This window comes from Phyllostomus hastatus, unplaced genomic scaffold (assembly GCF_019186645.2).
Source record: "Phyllostomus hastatus isolate PE091 unplaced genomic scaffold, TTU_PhHast_1.1 phas_scaffold_60, whole genome shotgun sequence".
Taxonomy (NCBI): domain Eukaryota; kingdom Metazoa; phylum Chordata; class Mammalia; order Chiroptera; family Phyllostomidae; genus Phyllostomus; species Phyllostomus hastatus.
Window position 1 is genome coordinate 8,733,554 of NW_025334038.1, and position 26,950 is coordinate 8,760,503.

The following is a 26,950-nucleotide window of genomic DNA, read 5'->3' on the forward strand; positions in this document are numbered from 1 at the left end:
TGTGCACTGGAGAAGAATGTATAATCTGATGTTCTGGAATGAAAGGCTCTAGAGATGTCAATTATGTCAATTTGGTCTAATGCACAGGTGTCAAACACAAGGCCTGAGGGCTGAGTCCGGCCCTCCACTTTGTATTATCCGGCCTGACACCTTGTTTCTACCCTTCGGCAGTGCCGAGCTCTTGCTTAACTGTTAAAGGTAGTTACATTTATATGGTCCTAAAATTACATTTTAGGTCTGATGTGTCACTTAAGGCCAGTATTTCTTTATTGGTTTTCTTTTTGAATGATCTATCTAGAACTGTCAGTGCAGTATTAAAGTCCCCAACTATGATTGTGTTTTTGTCTGTTTCTCCCTTTAGTTCTGTGAGTAGTTGCTTTATATTTCAGTGCTCCCTGATTGGGTGCATATACATTAAGAAGGTTATGTCTTCTTGATATGTTGTCTCCTTTATCATTATAAAATGTCTATCTTTGTCTTTTATTACCCTTGTTATCTTGATATCTATTTTGTCAGATATAAGTGTGGCTACACCTGCTTTTCTGTGGATGTTATTTGCTTGGAGAATCATTTTCCACCTTTTCACTTTGAGTCTAACATTCTTTGCAGCTTTGATGTGTCCCCTGAAGGCAGCATATGGTTGGGTTTTATTTTTGATCCAGTATGCTACTTTGTGATTCTTTACTGGTGAATTCAGTTCATTTACATTGAGGGTAATAATTGATGTATGAGGATTTCCTGTAGCCACTTTATCTTTTGTTTTCTAGTAGCTCTGTGACTCCATTGGTTCTTTTCCTTTGTTGTTTTTGTTTGGTGGTAGTCCATGCTTCTTTCCTCTGTTTCTTCCTGTTTTAAAAGTTATGTATCTCTGTTTTGGGTTTGTTGTATGCAGTACCCTTAGGTTTATGAAAAAGAAAGTTTCATGTATATAGTTTTTTTTTCTTTTGAATGTATCTGATCTCCATCCTCCTTTTCAAATTCAGACCTTTATCCCCTCGCCTTTTATGTTTTTGTTGTCACAGATTATCCTTGTTTATGCTGTAAGTTTGTTGGTGATCTTACTCATACTGTTGTGACTTTTTGCTCCTTGTTTCAGGTAGAATAACCCCCTTGAGTATTTCCTGCAGTGGAGGTCTTCTGGTGATAAATTCCCTCAGTTTCTGTATGTTTAGCAAAGTCTTTATTTCTCCTTCATATCTAAAGGATAACTTTGTTGGATATATTATTCTTAGCTGGTAATATCTCTGTTTCAGTAGTTTGAATATTTGATTCCATTCTCCTCTAGCTTGTAGAATATTTCTGCTGGGAAGTTCAATGATAAACTAATGAGTGTTCCTTTATAGGTTACTTTCTTCTTTCCCCTGGCTGCCTTGGGAATTCTGTCTTTGTCATTAATTTTTGACAGTTTTAATACAATGTTCCTTGGAGGAGACATTTTGGGTTGAGGTAATTAGGTATTCTGTTTGTTTCTTGCATTTAAGGATCTAGTGCTTTGCATAGGTTTGGGATGTTCTCATCAAGTATTCATTTGAGTAGGCTCTCCTTTCCCTTCTCTCTCTTCTTCTTCTTCTGGTATGCCTATTATTCTTATATTGCTGTTTCTGATGGAGTTAGTCAGATAATCCTCACAGAGTTCTTTTTTTTATGCTCAAGTCTCTCTCTTCTTCCCTCTGCATCATTTCTAGATTTCTATCTTTAATATTCCTAATCCTTTCCTCCATCTGGTCCTTTGTATTTCCCATGCTCACTAGTTAATGCTCACTAGACCTCTTTTATTGAGTTCTTCATCTCCAGAATTTTTGATTGGTTCTTTTAAAGTTTTAATCTTTTTGGTAAAGTACTCATTTTATTTGTTGATTTATTTTCTGAGCTCATTTAATTGCCTGTTTGTATTTTCTTTGTATCTTATTGAGTTTTCTCAGAACTGCAATCTTAGTTCTCTGTCATTTATATCATATATTTCTGTGTCTTTAATTTTGTTTTTCTTTTTCATTTTCTTTCTGAACTTCCTTGCTACCTTGGTTATTCATGGTATTTGATGTGTTCCTTCTCTGTCTAGGCATCTGTGTTTGAGTGGCACTTCTCTAGCAAATTAATACAAAGAGGTCTTCCTATTATTTTCCATTAGGTGGCACCAAATCAAAAGTTTTTAGCTTTCTTGCACTTCTCTAGTTATTCAGACCTTCATGGGGTGGTGCTACCTATTAAATGGTTTTATTTCTTTGGCTCTGGTAACTCCAGTTCCAGGAGTCCAACCCCACAGGGGGATGTAGTGGGTGATAGGGCTCCAAATCTGTGAAATCCCAGTGCTGTCCTCTGCAGCCAGATGCTGCCATCAGTGTAGCAGTGATGTGTGGAAGTGGTGTGGGCTGGGGGAACCCAGCCAGCTTCTTTTTTGTTTTGTTTTTCTGGTAATGGTAACCTTGGACCTCCATGGACTTCCCCTGTACCCTTACCCCAGGACCAGTCACAGAGTGCATCCTTTGCCTAGGGGAAAAAAAGTGATTCTGTAATACCAGTTCTTGGGTTTGCAAATAATGTGCTCTGCAGCCTGACACCAAGGGCAAAGGGAGATGAGCTCTGGGAGGTTACTGGGTAGCCAGGGTCTGTGGCTTTGTTTCCCTGTCTTGTATTTGGACTGTCTGACAACTGCAGCCACAAGGACTGCCAGGTCTCTGGGCTCAGCCACAGCTCATACTGCCTTCTCCTGCAGAATGCTACTGAGTCTCTTTGCTCCTGCTGGCTGAAGGGAGTGACAGCCACAATTGGATTCCTCCCCTCTCTAGGCTGAGCCCCGCCATGAGTTCCCATTTTTAGAGCTGCATTCCTGGCTCATCTCAGATTTTTCTCCCTTCTCACTGCCCCCAGTTTGCCCCCACTTGCTCACCTTTAGATATTTCAATGCATGAATTTCTCAGGTGTGTTTGTGTGTTGAGCAGGGAATCCTTTGTTGAGTTATAGCTATTCAAATTGTTGAAACTTCAAGGGGAGAGACCAAAAGGATCTCTCCTGTCACCATTCCTCTCAATTTCATCTTATAAACATTTCTATTTAGATTAGACATACTTCAGTTGCTCAGTAGCCCATGTGGCTATTGGCTAATGCAGCAATTTTCAATGTTTTTCATCTCATGGCACACATAAACTAATTACTAAATTTCTGCATCACACCAAAAAATATATTTTTTGATGATCTGACAAAACATATATATAATTTTGATTCATTCTCAATGGACTGCTGTGTTGTGTTGGCTGTTGTCTTTTTTTTTTTTAATTTAACATTGTAAGGGAAAAGAGGTCAGTACCTTTGACTAAATAGGTATTGCATATTTTAAAAATTCTTGAGGCACACTGGTTGAAAATTGCTGATCTAGGCAGTCAGAAGACTACAGGTGGAATCAGAATAACTTTGCCATAGTTTTATTCTGACTTTAGCCTTGAGGCACTGAGTGGACACTACTAGACTCTCATCTATCTGCTACCTTTTAACAGTGCTCAAAAATCATGTTTCATGATTTTTACTTCATTGAAATGCAATGTAAATGTTAATAATTATACTACTCACTTAACAAGCTCTGAGAGAGATTAAGAGATATACCTCTCTTAACAGAGACAAGTCATTCTTCAGTGGACTATGATTATCCAATAGTATGTTTAAGTAATAGAGATCCCAAAAATAGACAAGTAGTTAATTTATCTCAATTGACTCAGCCATCTGGGTGTATATATGCCCCAGGAAGCATATGTTAGAATGTCCATAGCAGCATTGTTTGAAATAGTCAAAAAGTGTCCATGAACAGAAAAATGGATGAATTGTGGAAATATGCATTAGAATATCTGATAACAGTGACAATGAATGAACTTTGGACACACACACATGCAAGACACACATAGACAAACACACATACACATACTAGGCTTCATTAAAAGAGGTCTTATTTCTTATTCTCTAAATCAAAGTAGGCACAGGGTTGGGAATATAAGAGCATCTTAGCCTAGATGAGCAAAAGGGAAAAAAGAAGAAAAAAAATTATCGTAGCTGGAAAACTTCCTTTATTATATCTGAAGTTGTGAGAACTCTTTGTATTGTGTCTCCAAACAGAATCAGATAAATGATCAGTTCTCCAGTAAATTCACATTTTTAAATTTCCAAAGTAAATTTGGCCTTTTATCCAGCAACCTAGCTAGCTAGCTAGCTAGCTAGTTTCATCTATCCCAATAGGATATCATTTTGTTCATTTCTCATCATGCTGTGTTTAAGTGTGTATATTGTAATGTTTGAGAATCTCCCCCTACTTAAATTTGATTTATATGAGCTTAATAGAGTACTAGCAGTGCTTGAATAAAGAAAATTTTGAAGTCTATTTGATATTAAATTTAATCATTTTAGAAAAGACCTGAAGGCTAATTTTTAACCAACCATTATTAATTTTTTATGGGAAAAGATCTTAGGTCTGATTGTAATTGCTTGTCCTCCTTTTGGGCATGTGATTTTTCAATACAGAGCAGATTTTTAAAACCTCTCATGATAACAGTGGTTAGGGGGGAAAAAAGGAGGAAGACTATAAATTGTAATGGCAAATATAAACATGTCATTCACTAGGTTTCACTTTGTTTTCCGTTTGTTTAGTGGTTTTTGGCAAATTTGTCATATCAAGAAGCACTTTCAGACACACAAGTTGCTATTGTTAATATTCTGTCCTCAACTTCTGGTAAGGAATGTATCTTTAAAATCTGCATTATGAATTGAGATCTATTTCTAATATGTGTGTGTGTGTGCATATACACATACCTTTATCTTGTTATAAATTATTTCATTTGTTCCCATTGGATTAGTGTATTTTAACCACTTCTTAGTCTTTATAGTTTTATGCCATAGCCTTGTGCTATTTATATTTTTAATAAATACTTTATAATATTTTTATACCAATATGCTGGTGCTTTGTATTAATTATAGTTATCCTTTCTTTCACATAATCTTTCTGAAGATCTTTTTCTACACCCTTTGGCTAAATGTAATTGTTTATCTCAGAACTATAATTTGTCCCGTGAAAGGTATTTTTATTTTTAAATTTGAATCACCTTCCCGTTCTAGAAGATAAAAAAAGTGCTTTTGAAGTTGCAAAAATAACTTTAGCATACAAGCTTGATTGTGATGTCAGAATGTTACTCTGAATGCTCAGTTTAACTCTCTTAGTTTTAAAAAACAGGACTATACTTGATCTGTATTGTTGAAATAAACATGGTTTAGTTTAGACTGAGGCTGTTTTTATGTATGGTTTGAACATCTCAGCCTAGGTGCCTAGGTAACTGCAGTCTTATTCTTAGTTATTTAAAAATGACAAAATCAGTTTAAAAGTTAGATGTATAATTTATTTAAATAATCAAATTGGTAGTAAATAATTTGGCAGTGTTTAAGCTAATGTATTCTTTTTCATCTTTTTCTCTCCATAGGACTTTTTACCTTAATCCTTGCTGCAGTGTTTCCAAGTAACAGTGGAGATAGATTTACTCTTTCTAAACTATTGGCTGTAATTTTAAGGTAAAAATATAGTGTAATAGCTGGTTTATTCTGTTAAAAATATGATGTTTAAAAATTTTCTGATAATGATAGTGGATAACTTACAGTACACTGTATAGGTGCAGAAAGTTTTAAACAGACATTATGCACTCAACAGACATTATGCACATCCTTGACTAATTTTCTAAACTCTCTTGGGGAGGGTGGCCTGAGGGAAGGAGCCCTAGGCAGCTTTGGTTCCTATGCATATGACTGCAGACTTATAAGTATTGTAGGGACATTCACATTTAAGTTAACGTGGCAACTTAATGCTCATGGCCTCCCAAGTTTCCATTTCCTTTTCTTAAAACGAGTTCTCTTTTTTGTTTTGGGTTCTGGTTTTTACTCTTCCCACTTCTAGAAATCTTAACGGGTAGTCTTCTCTGAATGTATCAGCCTCAATCTTCCATTTTATATTACTATATAGCATCAATATTGTCAATAACTATATTTCAGTTTTTTATTTTATTTTTATTTAACTTTGTGTATGTTTGTCTTGTCTTCCCTACGAGATTGTAATCCCTTGAAGGCCAAAAGGTTTGTGTCACCGTAGATCTAGCACAGGCCTTTGCTACCAATAGTACTCAAGAAAGATGTGTTGGTTTGATAAAGCGATTGCTTTTGTGAGAGAAAATCAAATCAGAGGAGGTAGCAGAATGATTTAAATGGAGAGATTAGTATCAGCTATTAGAGTTAGGTTGAATCACAGGTCTGCTCTGTGTCCATGGGCACTTCCCTTAAATTTTCCTGAGAGGATTTCTTAGATCTCAGCTGTGTGATTTTGGTCAAGTACTTCTCTTTGTGCTTAGTTTTCTCACGTGTAAAATTGGAATGGCAGTAACGATAATAACTTCCATTAAAGTAATATTGTGCATTTTGTGTGGATTAAATAGGTTAATATTACAGCACTTATACTATACTGACACCATTGTTAGATATTAATTAAATCATGAATTCTTTGACAATTTTACCCAAAAATTAGCCTTGATCACTTATAAATAATCTTTATGATTAGTCCTTTTATGGCAGGGGTTTCAAACTCATTTTCCCCAGGGGCCACATCAGCCTTGTGGTTGCCTTCAAAGGGCCAAATGTAGAGCTCCTTGCCCCTAGTTAAGGAGTAGTTACATTTATACAGTCCTAAAATTACATTCAGCCCTTTGAAGGCAACTGCGAGGCTGATGTGGTCCCCAGAGAAAATGAGTTTGATACCCCTGTTTTAAGGAATTTATTATCTTGTTCATCAGTAATGACTGTTATTCTTGTAGTATTGGAGGTGTCGTGCTGGTAAACCTGTCAGGATCTGAAAAATCTGCTGAAAGAAATACAATAGGTAAGTATCTGATGCTGCATTCTTTCTATTAGATTATATAAGAAAGTTTGTTCATATCATCATCACACACCCACAGAGGGTGGGCACTAACAGGCCTTAAAAAAAATACTTTCTGCCTTGGCTGTTGTAGCTCAATGGATCGAGCACTGGACTGTGAACCAAAAGGTCACTGGTTCAATTCCAGGTCAGGGTATATGCCCGGGTTGCAGGCCTGGCCTCCAGTTGGCAGTGTGGGAAGGGCAGCTGATCACTGCATCTTTCACACATTGATGGTTCTCTCCCTCGCTTTTTCCCTCCCTTCCAATGTCTCTAAAAATAAATTAATTAAAAACTTTCCTTTGAGAATAATGTTAAAAAATTCAAAAATAGTTTACAGAACTCTTATATAGCCTTATCCAGATTCTCTGTTAACTATGTACATAACTACATTACAGTTATAAAAATAAGTAGTTAACATTGACTGGAATTATATTATGTAGTCTTTAGTCCCTTTCAAGCTTCACTACTTTTCCACTAATGTTTTTTTTTTCTGATACAGGATCACTTATTGCATTAACTTGTTGTGCCTCCTAAGTTTCCTTTAACGTGGAACTATCCCTCAATCTTTTTCTGTCATAACCTTAACACTTTTTGAAGAATACTGTCCAGTTGTTTTGTAGAATGACCCACAATTTGGTTTTGTCTGATATTTCCTTACGGTTAAATTTATGTTGTGCATTTTTTTGGTAAGAATACCAAGGTAGCAGTATTGTGTTCTGATCAGAACATTTTATCAGAAGACACACGATGTTGATGTTACTAGTGACATTAATAATAATGTTAGTTTTAAGGCAGTGTCCGCCAGGTTTTTTACTTGTTTTTGATTCATTGTTTAGATTTAACAAAAACAAAGTTAATGTTTTTTCTCTGGGTACTTTAGATATTTGAAGTTTATTGAATAGAATAATACTTCTTAACTATTCCTGGTTACTGTCCAGTGAGCTGTGTCTTGAATTGCCTCAACTCTTTCTCACCTTGAGCAGCTTTGTATATGTAAAACAATATACATATTTGTTGTGTGTGTGAGATTGTGTTGACATGCTTTCCTGTTGCTATTTTTAAAAAGTTTGATAATAAACATATTTAATAAAACATTGGACTTTTAGATAATTGATTATTGTTATAGTCACTTGCCAGACAGCACATTATTTAGCTGTTTTTAAAGGTTTACTTCAATGTTTTTGAGAATGACTTAACACATTAAAAAGAATCGGTATTTATTATGCACACACTGAGCCCTGTGTTATTTTAGATATTTGGGAACATTAAAAATTATAAATTATGTGTTTGCAGTTTTCAAGGAATTCTTGATTGTAATGAGTATATGAGACTTACAAAATGAAGCCACTAGAGAATAAAATAATACCACATTTAACTATAGAAAGTATTAATTGTCTAAAATAGAAGACAGGATAGGAATTCAGCAGAGTAGAAAGAGGATGCTTTATGGCAGAGATGGGACTTTTACAGGGCCTTGAAGATAGGTAGTAGTGGAATGTATATTAAAAATGACACATGCAGGGGGGAACAATCTAAGCAACAGCTTAGAGAGGAAAAGAAGCAGTGTTAGAGTTGGACTGTGTCAAGTAACAAAATTGTTTATGTAGGAACAATAGGAGGTATGCATTTCAAAATTAAAAAACAAAGTGCTATGTACATGAATTTTAGTATTATAACATGTATAAGTGGTTAGATCATTGAGGTGAATGTTTTTGCATTTATTTGTTTACTCTTTAAAGTCTTTCCTATACTCCTGGAGGACAAAGATGTGTGGGCTATACTTACCTTTTCATGTACACTCATTTCTTGAAATAGGATCTGACACATTGTTAGATTTTAAATAAGTGTGTTTCAAATGAGTTAGTGAACAAATGCTTTAAATCATTATGTTGATCTTTACAGGTTCCATTTGGTCTCTTGTTGGAGCCATGCTCTATGCTGTCTATATTGTCATGATTAAGAGAAAAGTAGACAGAGAAGATAAGTTGGATATTCCAATGTTCTTTGGTAAGAATGTTTAACTTGTGAGGCTGTTTACTCTGAATGATTAACGTAGGGTTATGGTTTTGGTTTTTGGAGGGAATAGGGAAGGCTTCCCGCCTCCCACCCCATGTAATTCTTTAAAACCTTCAGCTTTTAAAGATCATGAAGTCCAATCTCAATGATTTTCTCTTACCTTGTCCTTCATAGTTGTGCACCTCTGAGGACTGCCCATTTCCTCAATGGGAGATAAAGAAAGAAGTTCCTTCTAACTCCTTTTTTTGCATTAATGTCTTCAGCCTGTGAATCAGATATTTTCCCCAATGATATGACAGAATCATGGTATTATAAGCAGTGAGAGTATACCTGTTGTATATACTTTTTGCTGTTTTGAGTTGTTGGAAACAGGATTGGGGAAACTGCCCCCAAAGGATATATGTATAATACTGTTCCAGTCTATGTACTTATTTTCATTAAAAATTGTGGGCCATTTAAGGTTTTGTCATTTGTACTTTATCTTTGACAATTGGATTCTTTTATGACATAGATTTTTCAAATTACCCAACTATTGTTTTTGGAATCAGTTATTAATTTTGGTAAATAAAATACCTAATGTGATTTATAAATTTTCTTTTGCCAAAAATCAGCTCAGTAAAAAATTTGTGTTATCTGTAGGATATCTGAAGATACCTTTCAAAAGATAATGGAATACCAATAGGTAAAGAAGCCTAGTGGTGAGGGTTCAAAGTACAGCTTACGGGAAATCAGGAGACCTGTAATATAGCTGTTCTAACTTCATTTAGCTCATGCGCATCTGAAAAATGAGGAGGTTGGATTAGATACTTAACTTCCAAATTACTGATTTACACAGGATCCTGGGAATGTTGGGAAGTTGTGGAGTTGTATGTGTGGGTCTGGTTCGTGGACTCCTTTGCTGTTTCAACTGGAATTTTAATTTGTAGAAAAGATTTTTATGCTAAAAACAGTTATAATATCTTTACCTAAAGACTAACAAAAATACAATGTTTGAAAAGCCACCAAACTGAGTGGTCATTCAAGTTCCTTTTAATTATAAAATTCAGTAAATACACCTTAAAAATGAAGATCATTTAAAAAATATCTTATTGTATAGTCATAGAAAATTCCATCTGTGATGGAATAAAATGCTAGCATTATTTATTTTTGTTTTTTAAGATAGGTAACTTTTAAGAAAAATTGCTTAATTTAATAGAATATACATAGATATGTAACTTGGTTTTCTTCATATATGATATGATATGGAAAGCAATATGGGTTTGATCTGAGTTTTATAATAGACAGGACTAGGGAAAAAAGAAATGATGATTGGAATGTGGAGGGTTCTTAGGTATGGGGAAGTGAGAGCATAGCAGGCCACAGTGACTAGGTCAGTGTGATTATGCTAGAGCATTCACTCACTTTAGGAAAGAACAGGAAGATATGCAGGCCAGATTCTGAAGGGTCTGGAGAATAGATGAAATGATTTGTAGGTCCAAACATTGTTAATGTATGTGGGATTTCATAGATTTGATAGTTCAGGCACCAGAAAATAGATTTGGTTCTTAATGATGCCAAATTTTGGCATTTTAATTATAATTTTTTAATATTATTCAAGCCTTTTAGATCATGAGTCCCATCTCTGTGTGTGTCATTTTGTTCTATTTTATTTGTATTACTAGATGTCTTACACTGGGTTTCCTAGATTTGGGGTATGGGACAGGGATTTAGTGTAGATGATTTATTGAGGGGTTGCTTTGCAGGAACAACTGGCAGGGGAGTGAGAGAAGCAACACAGAGCAGGTGGGAGGTAGAGCCTAATGTCTAGGCACTCCTCTGTGATGTCCTGACCTTGAATCACTGGGCTTTCTGCCACAGGGCTGGCCTTGTGAGTGCAGTCATTGGCTGCAGAGGGTGGGGGGTAGGCAGGGGAGGGAACTTCCTGGGGAAGGCAGACTTGTTCGCTGTCCAAGGACAGTTCTTTAGAGAAGGCAGGTGAAAGTAGATACCCCAGTCGTGTTTAGATTTAACTAGGTATCCTAAATACTAGTTTATTATTTAGCAGCCAATATAAAATATATATCTACTGTAATTTAACTTTCTTTTAAAAAAGCTTTATAGTTACCTCATGGATCTCATAGTGGATCTGTGATAATGTTTAACTGTATAGAAAGTGTAGTAAAATTACTATAAAATTATTATAATTTTTCTTTATAGTCTTTATAGTCTTTATATGTATATAGTCATGTATAAACTTATATTGTTATAATAATAACTATCCTTTATTACTGTTTACTCTTTGCCAGGTACTGTGCTATATTTTATGTTTTATGTAGTCTTTCCAATAACCTAATTAAATATTGTTCTACACTTATAGACTGGAAAACCGGAGCTTAAAAGAGGTTCTGCTCTTGCCTAAGGTTTACAGTACTAGTGAATGGTAGAGCTTGGGATCAGAACCCAGGGCAGTCGGACTGCAGAGCACACACTTCTAACCACTAAACATTACAGCCTTCCTTATAAGTAGTCTGTGCTTGGTACACACATTGAATAGGTATTTATATATGTGTATCTCACCAATTAATTATGAGCTCTGGGAAGTCAGGAACCAAGAATTTTGCCCTTTTTTGGACCCTTCCTCCATTATTCCTAATATAGCACAGGTGCTTTAAACATAACAATGAGTTGAATCAGAACAAACAGTAAATTCCTTATAATTAATTTAGGTTGAATATACAAACACATACACATAATATACTAGTTATTTCTTTCTAGGACAATACAGTGTTGGGCAAAAGTAGCTTTATAGTTGTTCATATGGAAAATAATACAATAATTAATAAATAAAAATACAAGAGTAAACTCTGTGTTGCATACGCAACAACTGTAAACCTACTTTGCCCCACCCTGTATATTATTACTAGGTAAAGTTAACAACCCTTCTTTTTGAATAGATGCATTGTGGATATTTGAACCTTGAAGACTCAGTGATCACCACTTGCTTGATACAGTTTTCTCTGCTGTTGAGTTATCTTTCCAAGGACTGATTTTAAAACAAAGAAACAGAAGTTTCTTTGCTTCTTTTATTTCCAGTTAAGGAAACCTACTAGAGTTCTTTGTACAAAACCTGTGTTCTAAGTATAGAGTTATAAGTTTGGAAAATTTAAATAATTCACAGAAACTAACTTTTATCTCTTTTATACATGCTTAGGTTTTGTAGGTCTATTTAATCTGCTGCTCTTATGGCCAGGTTTCTTTTTACTTCATTATACTGGATTTGAGGACTTTGAATTTCCCAATAAAGTAGTATTAATGTGCATCATCATTAATGGCCTTATTGGAACAGTTCTCTCAGAGTTCCTGTGGTTGTGGTATGTACCATTTATTACCCTATGATTTATTAGTTACCAGTTTATGAACTTTTGGATAGTTTAAGCATTTATGTTTCTTTTGTCTTCTGATGGCCCTTCCTGTGCAGCTTCTCACCCCACACACTTTACAATTTAATACAATAACTCCATTAAAGCAGGAGCTTTGTTTTTTACTTTCAACTTCTAATTATCCACTGTATAGGGTAGTGTTGTGCACATAAAAGGAGCTTAATAAATACTTAAGAATGAAGGAATGTGAATGATCTAAAGTAAATTTTTTAAGTGTTTTTGGAATTACAGTGTTATGCAAATGAAAGTGTCATCTAATGGACATCCAAACTTACTACATTGTATCCTAAGCATTAATGACGTGAGTTCTGAGTGAGAATCTGGGGGGACTTTGCTCATTTAAGAGCCTTTGCTTATTTTAGAGACTGTCTATTTGGCCATTCATAGACTGTTTTGTTTATTCTCAGGACTTTTAATGTGGGTAAGCCACATATGCAAACCCTAAAGTCTGATTAAATGTGTTGTAATATCAAATATGTTGATATGTGATAATAATCTTAAAAAACTTAGAAGATAATATCATGTATGGAGTTTAAGAAACCTTTCAAATATAGAGCTTGATACTTAGTCCTGCTTCCATTTAATAGGAACTTAAAAAGAAACACAAATTTTACTTAAACTCTTAAATGAATTTTATTACATGACAATTAAGACTACTGACTAGTTTTTTGTTGCAAAAGACTGCAACAGAGATAGCATTTGTACGAAGTCTTTCTTTTATGCTTTGCCTACACTTCTTTCTCCTCCCCAGGTAAGGAAATATCTCTACTTTGTTGATCCTCAACACTCACTCTTCTTTCATGTAGTACTTAAAAGTTTACTTTGTATTGTGGCAATTTGTGTACTTAAGTTCCTTTGCTAATCTGAAGCTCTTTGATCTCAGTATTCACTTACTCGTTCACCTTTCCATCTTTCTTTACATGCATTTTAGGAGCTCACTTTTTTTAACCAAAAGGAGTTACATATTTTATTTTATGTGTTAGTATATATCATATCCCTCTTGTCCTCTTGCCCTGTCACTTCTTTTGTTCTGTTGTTTCTTTGCCTCTCTTCACTTTTGGTTTGGAACAGATAAAACTACTTACTGGTTGTATTGTGATTTAACTTAGATGGATTGTGCCACCCACAAATATTAAAATGCTCCTTCATTATTGAGAGCTTAATTTTTAACAAACATATGCAAAAGAGTTTTATTGCATTCAGCAGAATATAATGTAGGCTTTGGGGATGATCAGATATGAGTTGTGACATGTAATCTCTCCCTTAGAAGATTTTATATTTAAAGAAATACAAATAGCATGTTTCATAATATTTTACTCTTTTTATTTTACTTTTTTAAAATTAAAAGAGTAATACATACAAAAGTATACAAAAGGTTCACAATCAAAAGGAAATCTCCCTTCTGCTATAAACCTCTATTCCTTTTACCCAGAGGCAACCACTATTAACTTCTAAACCTTCTACAATATTTTCTGTACATACAGAAGTATGTCTCAGTCTCTTACTTTTTCCCTCAATTTGTTTTATTTTTGACACACATGGGAGCATACTATGGATATTGTTCTGTACTTTACTTATTCACAAATTATTTGCTTGTAAATCTTTACATAACAGCACTTAAATTCAATTCATTTTTTTAAAAGCCTGTATTTTAAAATACTGTATTTTATGAACTTCCCTCTCAACTTCCTTCACTATATTCTAATCTATCATGTTATCTAATGGATAGAACATAATGTTTTACCAGTGTATTATTCAGAGACATTTTAAGTTTTTAGTCTTTTGCTTTGTGAGTAATACAATATTGAGTATCCTTATATATGTTAGTGTCCTGTAGGATAAGTGCCTCTAAGACAGAGTCAAACAAGTAGACTTTAGATTTGATAGAGAATTTAAAAATCATTCTCCACAGAGAACTATTTATATTCCCTATTGTATATTATGAGTGTTTATTACTGATTAATTACATTGGACCCTGAAAGTCATGTATTATGATCCAAGCTGTGTTTCTCCTTATCTGGGATAGATTTTTCAGGATCTCACGGTTTACTTTTCAGATACACTTCTACACACAAGCATTTAAGAGTATTTATAATAGTAACTCAATAGCAGTAAAATTAATAAGTAATGAAAAAAACATAAACTTCCAGATTGGGTGACTGGGGAGGCTGTGTTACTGGGTCCTATAGGTCACCAATTATACAGGCCCACTCTGCCGTGTCTGGAAGACACGACCGCTCTACTGAATACATAGGAACAAACTTAGAGAAGCAGACAAAATGCAGAGATAAAGAAATAGGTCCCAAATGAAAGAACAGTAGAAATCTCCAGAAAAAGAACTAAGTGAAATGGAGCCAAGCAAACTGCCAGATACAAAGTTTGAAATGATAGTTATAAGGATGCTCAGGGAACTTTGTGAGAACTTCAAGAGCATGAAAAAGGACATAGAAATCATAAAAAGAAAAAGTCAGAAATGAAGGATATAGTAGCTGAAATGAAGAATAGTTTATAGGGAATCAACAGTAGGGTAGATGAAGCTGAGACACAAATCAATTATTTGAAATGTAAGGAAGCACAAAACACCCAATCAGAATAGCAAAAAGGAAAAAAAAAATCCCTCGCAAAAAATGAAGATAGTGTAAAAAGTCTCTGGGACAACTTCAAGCAAACCAACACTCACATCATGAGGGTGCCTAAAGGAGGAGAGAGAATAAGGAATTCAAAACCTATATGAAAAAAATAATGACAGAAAACATATCTAACCTGGTAAAGGAAATAAACACACAAATTCAGGAAACACATAGAATCCCAAACAAGATGAACCCAAATAGGCCGATACCAAGACACATCAGAATTAAAATGTAAATGGTTAAAGACAAAGAGAGAATCTTAAAAACAGCAAGAGAAAAGCAGTTAGTTTCCCACACAGGAGCTTCCATAAGACGGACAGCTGATTCATCTACAGGAACTTTGCAGGCTAGAAGGAAGTGGCAAGAAATATTCAGAGATGAAAAGCAAGGAGCTACAACATGATTACTCTACCCAGCAAAGCTATCATTTAGAGTTGAAGGACAGATAAAGAGCTTCCCAGACAAGAAAATACTAAAGGAGTTCATTACCACCAAACCGGTATTACATGAAATGTTAAAGTTTCTCCTTTAGGAAGAAGAAGAAAAAACAAGATAAAAATATGAACAATAAAATGGCAATAGATACATATCTATTAACAGTTGAATCTAAGAAACAAAATAAATGAACAAACAGAACAGAAACAGACTCATAAATACAGAGAACATTTTGAAGTTGCCAGCTGGGAGGGTGATTTGTGGGATGGGTGAAAAAGGTGAAGGGATTAAGAAGTACAAATTGGTTGTTACAGAATAGCCATGGGGATATAACATACAGAACAGGGAATATAGTCAATAATATTCTTTTTTTAAGTATTTTTATTGATTATGCAATTACAGTTTTCCCACTTTTCCCCCTTTTATCTCCCCTCCACCCTGCCCCCACAACCCTCCAGCATTCCCCCTGTCTTAGTTCATAACCATGGGTTGTGCATATAAGTTCTTTGAGTCCTCTGTTTCCTATACCATTTTTATCTCTCCCCATCTATTTTATGCCTACTAATTATGCTCCTTCTTCCCTGTACATTTTCCCCCCTATTCCTCCCTTCCTCCTCCCCACTGAAATCTCTCCAGGTGATGTCCATTTCTCTGATTCTGTTCCTGTTCTGATTGTTTGCTTACTTTTTGTTTTCATTGTTTTTCTTTTCTTTTGGGTTAATTTGTTGATAGTTGTGAGTTTGTTGTCATTTTACTGTTTGTATTTTTATCTTCTTTTTCTTAGATAAGTCCCTTTAATATTTCATATAATAAGGGCTTGGTGATGATTAACTCCTTTAACTTGACCTTATCTGGGAAGCACTTGATCTGTCCTTCCATTCTAAATGATAGCATTGCTGGATAGAATAATCTTGGATGTAGGTCCTTGCTTTTCATGACTTCAAATACTTCTTTTCAGCCCCTTCTTGCCTGCAAGGTTTCTTTTGAGAAATCAGCTGATAGTCTAATGGGAACTCCTTTTAGGTAACTGTCTCCTTTTCTCTGGCTTCTTTTAGGATTTTCTCCTTATCTTTAATCTTGGGTAACTTAATGATGATGTATCTTGGTGCGTTCCTCTTTGGGTTCAAGTTCTTTGGGACTCTCTGGGCTTCCTGGACTTCCTGGACTTCCTGGAAGTCTATTTCCTTTGCCAGATTGGGGAAGTTTTCCTTCATTATTTGTTGAAATAAGTTGTCAATTTCTTGCTATTCTTCTTCTTCTTCTGGCACCCCTATAATTTGGATATTGGAACATTTTAAGTTGTCCCAGAGGTTCCTAAGCCTCTCTTCACTTTTTTGAATTCGTGTTCCTTCCTTGTCTTCTGAATGGGTGTTTATTTCTTTTGTTTCAACTTGTTGCTTGGAGTCTTGGTTTCCTTCCCGTCACTATTGGTTCTCTGAATATTTTGCTTTATTCCACTTTGGGTATCCTTCATTTGTTTTTTCATTTTTTGACCAAGCTCAATCAGATCTGTGAGCATTTTGACTACCAGGGCTTAAAATTCTCCATCAGATAGGTTGACAATCTCCCCCTCGTTTAGTTCTCTTTCTGAGGCTTTGCTGTGTTCTTTCATTTGGTCCATATTTCTTAGTCTGGGTGCAATGGATGGGTTGTAATGGGGCGTGGCCTTAGGTATTCACTGGGCAGGGCAACTCTCTTTGCTGCCTGTGGGGGAGGGGCCAGAGAGAGAACACTGCAGCTCTCCTGCTCCTCACTGGTGCACTTTTTAACAAACTCCCCTGTGAGACTGGGAGTATCTCCCACCATGGCCTCCCTAGTCATAGCCCACAGTCAGCTCTGAGTCTCAGTTTTCCCCTTCACTCAGCTCCATTTCCCAGGCTGCTGCATCATGGAGGTTTCTCTGAGTCGGGGCTGGTGGTCCCCAGCCTTACCAGTCTGGTTGTTCTGATTGAGTTTTTCTTTAATTCCTTGGTTGTTGGAGCTCCATGCAGTTTAATTTTCTGACACTTTTGGTTGTTTATTCATTTTAGATTGGTTGTTAATCCTCCTTTTGGTTGTGCAAGGAAGCAAAGGGTGTCTACCTATACCTTCCTTTTGGCCAGAACTCTGGGAATATAGTCAATAATATTCTAATAACTATGTATGGTGTCAGATGGGTGTCAGATTTATTGGATGATCACTTAGTACACTTGAAACTAATATAATATTGAATGTCAACTGTAATTGAATAATAAAAAATGATTTAAAAAAGAACTAATTGTCCAGCCTCTGTTGAATACTTCACATGCCACTTTCAAGAGAGAGCCTCTTTTATTGTGGGAGAGCATTATTAATTTTAACATATCCTAGGCTAGAATTTGCTTGCCTATAATTTCCATGGGTCTCTAGTCTTAATTATACACATTATGTTTTACCTTGGCCTATAATTCATTTTCTTATTCACCTAAATTATTAGTCTTTATAAATGGTTCATGTATTTGATATAATACATGCTTTCCTTCATTTTTTTCAGCTAAACAAATTTATGTACAGATTGATATCTTAAAATTTGATACCAATATTGATAGTTTATGGTAAAAATAAAATAGGTTTTGGTTAGGACAATTGCTAGAAAAATGGAAAACAAGGAAGTGTCCTTTAAAAACAACTGTTTTTTTTTCCTTTTCAATACTAAGCAAAACCAAAAGGGCAACACACATATAAAAGCTTTTAGTTCTTATGAGATATTTTTGGTTTGATGACCGACTAACATGTTGGCTTATCACTTTCTTAAACTCTGTGTTGTGAGGTATTGTCCTACAGTTTTAATAAAACTCCCTCCTTTGTTAGGTAAGTATCATTTTCACAACTCTTGACAGTTTTGTAAACAATGTTAAGGAAAAATAAATTATACATTCAAAGTTGAAAGTATCTGTAAGCAGGTCTTGAAAAAATAGCATAAATATTTCAAAATTTTATACTTATATTTGGGTTTTTAATATTTGAAGATAAACTTTAAGAATTATCTTAGTAATTTTATTAATTATTATGTCTCAGTCCATCCTGAGCTCTTAGTTTTTCTTTTGATCTCACATCTATATTTTAGGATAGGTCGTCTTTGATTATTGTTTTTCTTTGGTTCTTTCACTTTTTTAATATGAAAATGTGTGTTTTCTTTTTTCTATTTAGGGGCTGCTTTCTTACCTCATCATTGATAGGCACCCTTGCACTAAGCCTTACAATACCTCTGTCCATAATAGCTGACATGTGTATGCAAAAGGTAAGGCAAACTACTTATTAGATATTTTAGGTATATTATTAAAAAAGAGATAATGAAAGTTAAGGGATATGACTAAATTATAAGGGATACAACCATGAATAATACTTGATGCCTTCTCTCCCAAGGTACTTTACTACATGGAGATAGAAAAAGTAGCAAAATAAATGGGTAATCTCTTGCATTTTTAGCTTTTCAATTTTTTATCTTAAGAGCAGTATCTTCATATGTAGTTGTTCACTTTGGCAGCTGATTGTGTTCCGTAGATTCTTGGTAAGTCAGTGGTTTAGAGTAGGAAGCATATTTTGTCATATAAGTATTAGTGTTTTGATTTCTAAGATAAACTCCTTAACACTATGCTCATACCACTATAGACATGAGAGGAGTATTAGCGGTATTGTTTGTCAGTGAATGCTCATTTCTACCTGCACTCAGCAGGGCAGGGGCTTCTTCCCTCTTCTGTGAAGTCCTAGCCTGGATATGGGGATCCTGTGATAAATATGGGTACCATTGGGAACATCTCGGAAAAGAGGACCTGCACCCTTCCCAGCAGCCTGAAGGGAGGAGATTCTTTAGTATTCCTAGGGTTAGTAGGGGGAAAAGAGATGTGTCATTTGTTAATGCTAAAAGGTGTAGTGTAGCCATGTATCACCCAGTTCAATATCCGTAAGCTTTGAAGTAACAAAATAATGTGTGTGGCCTGGGGGAGAGGTTGGTTTGATATAATTAGAATAGGAAATACTTCAAAGCCAAAAGCTTATAATGTGTAGAAGTTATAATCAGATTTTGAAAGCTGTTTTTCTTTAGATATTTGTGTCCTTTATAGGATAAAGGCAAAATACTCTCAATGATATCTATCTTATTTATTTAAAAAAAATTCTGTGCTGATATTTAACTTATTTTGTGGTTCAGTAAATTCTTATTTGTCATGATTAAAAATAGAGATCTCCTTAATTGAGAATTAAATATCTTATATACCATGCATTTTCAAAGAATGTGAAATTATAAAGTATATATAATATTAAAGTTACACATATTAGTTTTTTTTATAGATTTAAATAATATCCAAGTCCTTCTACATCTCAGGGTCATAATCTTTGAGTATCAACAAGAATTGTTCTAGTGAAACTGGGGAAGTGCTGCTTCTTAGAGGGTTTGGGTAGACCACTGCAGAAATGAACTTTCCTGGTATTTTGAAACATCAGCTTTTATAGATTTGAAAAATAAAGACTGATGGTTAATTTTAGGGTGTTATAAAAAAAGAATTGTCACAGGAGACATTATTAAATAATTTTATAATCTGTTTAGTCAAATATTTTAAGATGAAGGCAAAACACAAGAAAAAGAAAAATATATATATGTCATTAATTAGAATAATATAACCAAATAGTCTTTTCTTGATTGTCTTCACATATATTATTAGGCAACCATTTAAATGAATAGGTGGAGTCTCTTTTGGGAATTGAGGGGAGGAAGATACCTTCTGGAAAGTAGCAGGCTATGTGCCAGAGCTGTACCAGACGCATGGCAGGAGAAATCTGCTTTCATAGGGTTTTTTATTCTTTTAGCCAAACATGTTTATATGTAGTTTCTGAAATTTTAGCATTTATTAATAATACTTATTGTGCTTAAAGCAAATTGATTGCTTTGACCTATTTATAATTGATATTTTATATATTAGGAACCATCCCTGGTTGTATTCAGATATATTTTTTAATATATTTTATTGATCATGCTATTATAGTTATCCCATTTCTCCCCTTTATTCCCTATGCCCTGCACCCCACTCCCACCTGCATTCCCTCTCTTAGTTCATGTCCATGGGTTGTATATTCAGATTTATATTCAGATATATTTAGGAATTAGACATTTTTTGTTTATGTAGGCAATTTTCTCTGTTAATAACTTTCTTCATTTTAAAAAATTGTCTTCCTAGCTTCTTGATTCATAATTTCCTAGCTTCCTAGCTTCAAAATTTTTTTATTATGTGGTAACACATACCTGCTTTGTTAAATGTGAAGTTTGCCTTTGAAAGTCATCTAAGGTTTTATCTACCTGTATAAAGTTTGCTTTAATTCAGTTATAAAATGGGGTTTTTAGTTGAATATTCATGAAATCATTCTGTCAACTAGATCTTCAGTTTCAACTCCTATTAGTCTTAAGTTTTTCATACTTTTCTGGTCTTGGGTTATTTAAGCACATTATGGTTTTTCTAGATTATTAAGTAGGCTGGCAAATGTTCCAAGAATTTGTTATACCAATAGTTTGATCTCAACATGAAGGCTTTTTATTTTCTCTTACTGACTGAGCTTTCCTGGGTGTTCTTAGGCTGAGTCAACCTGCGTTTGTGTACAGTACAAGCAGGTTGTACATGTTAAAATTTGCCAGTGATTACTCATGTGTTATGCATTGTGAGTCCCTTGTAGAAACATTATTCTCACAAAACCCCTTTGCTCTAGTGGTGCTATGAAATGAAATAGTGTATGTTTCCCACCAGAGGGTGTCTTGTCTATGATTCTAAACCTTGTTTTTCTTAACCCTTAAAGAGGACAAGTAGTTTTTCCTCCGTATTTTAAAGGCTGGAGTTACTGTTTTTGTCATTATTTTGAAAGCAAACCACCATTGTGTTGTAGTCGAGTACCAGTAGTAGTTCATCAGTGCAGGCTTCTTTGACAGAGTTTTTTTTTGTTTTGTTTTCTTTATCTTAGATAGGTGAATGTGGTAAAGCTAAACTACTGAAAGAGAAGAATGATTTTGAGGGGGGGTTAACTTTATGTATCTCTTATTTTAATATTCTTGACAACTCTGATAAAGTGATGGATTGGCAGGTCAGATTTAGTGATGCTTTAGGGCTCTGCACCAACTGAGGCTTGGCTTACCATTTCTCTTCTGTGGCTCACATTTCTTTTTTTTTTTTTTAAAGATTTTATTTTATTTTATTTTTTAGAGAGGGAAGGGAGGGAGAAAGAGAGAGAGAGAGAAACATCAGTGTGGGGTTGCTGGGGGTCATGGCCTGCAACCCAGGCATGTACCCTGACTGGGAATCGAACCTGCGACACTTTGGTTCGCAGCCCGCGCTCAATCCACTGAGCTACGCCAGCCAGGGATATTTCTTAGTAAAAGTATTTCTATTTTATAGTTTTTACTTTACTTAGTCACAATTTCCTTTTGAGTTTTTTCATTTGTTACTAGATAATCAAGCTTGTTTTAAGTGTGAGGATTAGAGTTTGTTACAAATTGTTGATAGAAGGTTTAGAAAAAATTCAGTTGAATTTCATCTGTTTTTAATACCGTCATATGAAAAGAACTATAACAACACAACATACCACAACTAGAGCATAACATGTTTTTAATGTGAGTTTTTGACGATGACTTCAGAAACTGAAGAGAGGGATCAACTTGAGAATAAGCAGTAATCAATAAAGAAGAAATGGGAAACTTGATGTGTAAGAAAAAGCTTAAAGTTTCATAAGGTTCTGTTCCCAGAATACTATGACTAATGAATGCAAAGCAGGCCTTCCTGGCTTTCCTTTAGGCTGTTTTCCAAGTGAGAAATGTTTTTGTTGGTAATTTATGTAAGTGGTTAATATGTTAAAGTCCTGAATCCTTATATTTAGTACTAATTTACTTAGTAATGTATTGTCAGTGCTTAGTATTATTTTCTTGGTATTTTGTTTTATTCCTGCAACTTTTCATGAATGGAAAATACATTAAAGGAGAAAATTGTCTTCATGATGACTGTGGGGTTTTTTTCCTATCTCTTACTTTTAGGTGCAGTTTTCCTGGTTATTTTTTGCAGGCGCTGTCCCTGTATTTTTTTCATTTTTTATTGTAACTCTTCTATGCCATTATAATAATTGGGATCCTGTGATGGTGGGAATCAGAAGAATTTTTGCCTTTATATGCAGAAAACATCGAATTCAGAGGTAGGTTTAATTACAATATATATTTTTAAAAGGCAATTGTTAAATAAGCTGGGTATCATATCATGCTAGCTTTTAGAGATTTTGTGAGGAATAGCTGAAAGATTATGGTTTATAAATGTACTGTGCCAGGTAAAATTAAAATGTTTGTTCAGATCCTTTGGGTGATAAAATAGTTTCTTCTTCACAACTATTTTTTTAAAGTATTTTGATTCACAGATAAAACCAAGGTTCTTACTGTTTTGCTATAACATTTAAATGTAGAAAACTTTTATTGGTTTGAATAACTTCTTAATAAAATATGATAACATTGCCTCAATATTTTTCATTTTTTTTTCAAGAGGAAGAGCTTTTCACATTCTATTATAAAAAGAATGTGGGACAAGTTACTGGGAAATTTTTCCCTAGTGTTAGTTCTGACCACATAGCTTCAGACATTTGTGTGGATCATTTTTAAGGGTTCCCTTCAGCTCTAAAGCTCTTCTTAACTATGGCTTTGTTTTAAAGGGTTCCAGAAGACAGTGAACAGTGTGAGAGTCTTATTCCTATGCACGGTGTTTCTCAGGAGGATGGCGTGAGTTAGCTGTTGTCAGTAGTCCAGGTTTGTATATTGGCTGGCATTAGTATTGACTAAGGTTCTAATTTTTGTAGTACTTAAATGCAGAATTGAATGTCCATAATTAATTGTTTGAGAGTCAATAGAGCCTAGAGGCTAACAGAGTCAAAGTGCTTGGTTTCGATTCCAGTTTCTCCAGGTACTAGCTGTGTGACTTTATATAAGGTTCTTAACCTCTGTGTCTCAGTTTTCTTATTTGTGAAATGGGGTTACAATAGAACCTCCCTCATAAGGTTGTTAGAAGTAGTAAATACTTCATAAACTTGAAGCATGTGTAGTATTAGTTCCTGACCCAAACTAAGCGATCCCAAATTTTAACTATTACTTTTATTCATTTTATTTAATGATATACTTTAGAAACATTTTTTTCCCTGAGTATAAAATTCAGGAAAAAAATGTAACACTTTGGTGTATTTCAGTCTTTTTCTGTGCATGTGTGTGTTACCATAACTGACACAATGTATAACTTGATTCTCAATGCTTTTTCACTTAACAGTGTTTCAAGAAATATTACCTTTTATATTTCTTACAGGATAGAAAGTATATGATATTTTATGCTTCACTGAATGAATGCTTGAAATATATTTGACATGTATTTTTGGCAGGTACAAAAGTGATTATTTATTTAGAATGAGAGATCACAGTACATTAGTGAGATTCTGGAGATTCAGGCCTCTTTCTTCTGAGATAACTTCAGGCAATTTAGATGGAATTGTTTCCTGATTACAACAGGGGTTCCCCTCCCCACCTAGAACGTTGAAGAACTCCAATCAATTCCTTGCAATTGCACTGACCTTCAGTAAATTCTTTGTGGTAAATTCACATCTAAACTAAAGCTAATTGTCTTCGTTTTGTGTTCTGCTGTGATTGGTCATTTCTCCTTTTGTTGTGATGGTTATACATTCCTGCAGTTCAGAGTTCTACAAGTTTTTTTGTACAAGGCACCTCCTCCTGCTCTGTGCCATCTACCCTGCTTTCATTCTTTTCCCACTCTCAGGAATCACTTTAAACTCTTACTCAAGTCTTTTGGTATTTCTCTCCCTGCCACTCTAAGTACCATGCTTATATTTGTATTTCATGATTTCTCAGTTTCTCAGCATACTCAGTTGGTTTTCCCACTATGGTAAATGAACATAGATTACTTTCAAGTGTCTCCATCCTCAGCTCCTACCCTATTTGCCTGTTTCCCAAACTTTTATCATTCCTTCCTCCTCCTCAGTCCAATATAGTTATTGCATAATTTTGGACAGATCTGTAACCAGTATTTACATTGTTATGACTAAACACGTTACTTTTACCTGAGCCATATAGCATTGTGATTATTTCCCCAATCCAGAGACCTTAGGTAACCACCATTTCTAGGGGATAAACCTCAGATTTTCCCCTGGGATAGAGCAGAGGCACCATCTGTGAAAAATAAGAAAGGCATCTGAGTGTCTAACTGCTTTTTCTATAAAATTTATAACAGTCTGCTTGTTTTCAGTTGAGTCTTCACTTTAGAGAGATATCTGGTCATATTTCTTCATTGCTAGTTAAGAGTTAGCTGCTATTTTCTTCTCTCTGTTCTTTTTGTCTATGTGATTTATTTCTTTTAAAAAATCCCTTTATTGCCTTTTTACTGAGGTTTCAGGGACAGAGTGGAACTAAATATGTGTTTATTTGCCATCTTTAAATTTAAAAAATATACACATAGTTATTTTTTAAAACTTTTTATTGTTATAACTTAAGCATTTTCCCTCCCTACTATATTGTTCATTGTTCCCATACTCACATTCATGGTCACCCCACACACAGAGAAGGTTTCCATATTTTTGGACATAAGAACTGGTTAAAGGTGAGAGAGAAAACACTAACGAAAGTGGACTACAATAGAGTAAAGTAGGACAGGTTGTGCAGGAGTCTCTGTCACCAGGGGTAATGGTGAAATACACCATGATTAAACTGACTGCGTGATCTTTAAGGAGTATTAGGTATAAGCCTTTGACATTGCTGTAGAACTCACTTTCATGAGTTCTCAGTACTTGCTTCAAGTGCAAATATCCAATTATATATAATTTATGTAGACATATACTGTGTTTGATATATATTTCAATGTCAAGATAATTTTCATTTTTAAAATATATACTATAGAAAATTAAAGCTATGACAGTTGTTATGTAATGAGGACTTTGTGTTTGCTTTATTTTCAGCTTGACAATGGAACATTGTATAGCGAAGAGACAATCTCTGGCAAGTTTTTGGAGAAAAATCTTTCAGTGCCTAGTCTGAAAATTAACAGTTTCAGTTCTTTGGAACTCTAAAATATATTTTCCTCGTATCGGTTTTCTTCATTTTCATAATGAAGTAATTTGCTATGTAGCTGTGTGTATATCACTATATAGGAAGTTTCAGTCCATAGTCCATCTAAAGGACCAATCTGCCTTACACCTCTCAAGGAATTCAGCTAATGAAATAATTTGAGGTAATCAAGGGATAAAATCCTAAATGTTTTGGAGACTATCCTTACACATTATTTGTTAAATGCTGGACTATATTATGAAAATGTTTTCAAGAAATCATTTAGTATGTAGATCAGTGCTTCTTACAGGTAAAATTCTAAATTAAGCTGCCTGTGATGGGTACAGATTATATTTTTGAGTTCAGTAGAATATTGCAAATTAACACAAAAAAATCTTTATTTATGTAAAAGTATGTTCATGTAAGTTTGGTTGGACTTCAGAAACAATATTTAAGAAAGAATGTGGTTCACTTACACTACATATACTGTATTATCCTTTCATAGCATTAGGTGCCTTGTATTTTAAATCTGTGACAAACCATGACAAATTTTTAAAGGGGAAATATTGCAAAATGAAGAATCATGTATTTCTAAAGGCTGTATTGCTATAAATTTAATTGATAAAGCTCTGCTTACTTTAGAGTTTTGAAGAAATATTCTCTCTTCAGTTAAGACATTTTCATAATGGAATGAATTAAATTGAAGTGATAAAGAGTAATTATTAAAATAAAATGTTTATATATATTTGCATATTATAGATCTTTTGGTTGATTTCTGAGTTTTTTTCATGTAGGGATGTGCCAGATTACTATAGAACTGAATGTCTCTCTTTTAAATAATTCTAGCTTTTAAAAAAAATAATTTTAATGGGTAAAATACCAAAGAAAGAAGAATCTCTGCTTTAAAAATTACATTTGAATTTTTCTCTATGCAGCTTAAATTAAATATAAAACACTCCTAATTTTAACTCTTAAACTTAGGTCTTATATGTATGTCCTTATTATGCTCCTGCTCCTAGATTCTATTTGCTGTAGACATCACGATGCATATACAGGGCCTGTCCAGAAAGTATCCAGCCACATACTATGAAAAATAGAGACATTTACTGAAGATACAAGATACCAGAAACATTGTACATAGGACAATAACACTTTAGTCCCCTTCAAAGTAGACACCTTAGGACCTCACACAGTTCTCCATATTGCTATCAGCTGTCCCGTCATATGTTCCTGACTCTCATCGATGGCCTGAAATCTCTTCCTTTGAAAGGTCGTTTTAGTTTTGGGAAAAGCCACAAATTACAGGGCACTAAATCTGGGATGTAGGGGGACTGAGTCACCTGAGTAATTTGATGTTTAGCCAAAAAACTCTGCACGAGCCCTGATGCATAAGCAGGTAAGCTGCCTATCACCAGTTGTCCATAGCTGTGGCCTTCTGAGTCATCCA

General features: G+C 34.5%; 1 protein-coding gene across 1 annotated transcript in view; it reads left to right on the top strand.

The window, feature by feature from the left end:
- SLC35F5 (solute carrier family 35 member F5) overlaps positions 1-26,261 on the top strand; it is a 42,936-nt gene extending 16,675 nt beyond the window's left edge. Inside the window, exons 8-16 of the mRNA XM_045826277.1 lie at positions 4,630-4,711; positions 5,454-5,541; positions 6,828-6,892; positions 8,834-8,938; positions 12,138-12,297; positions 18,600-18,690; positions 22,459-22,613; positions 23,118-23,211; positions 25,416-26,261. Coding sequence (XP_045682233.1) covers positions 4,630-4,711; positions 5,454-5,541; positions 6,828-6,892; positions 8,834-8,938; positions 12,138-12,297; positions 18,600-18,690; positions 22,459-22,613; positions 23,118-23,193 — 822 coding nt within the window. The 3' untranslated portion in view covers positions 23,194-23,211; positions 25,416-26,261. The remainder of the gene's footprint in view (positions 1-4,629; positions 4,712-5,453; positions 5,542-6,827; positions 6,893-8,833; positions 8,939-12,137; positions 12,298-18,599; positions 18,691-22,458; positions 22,614-23,117; positions 23,212-25,415) is intronic.
- Positions 26,262-26,950: the final 689 nt, after the last annotated feature.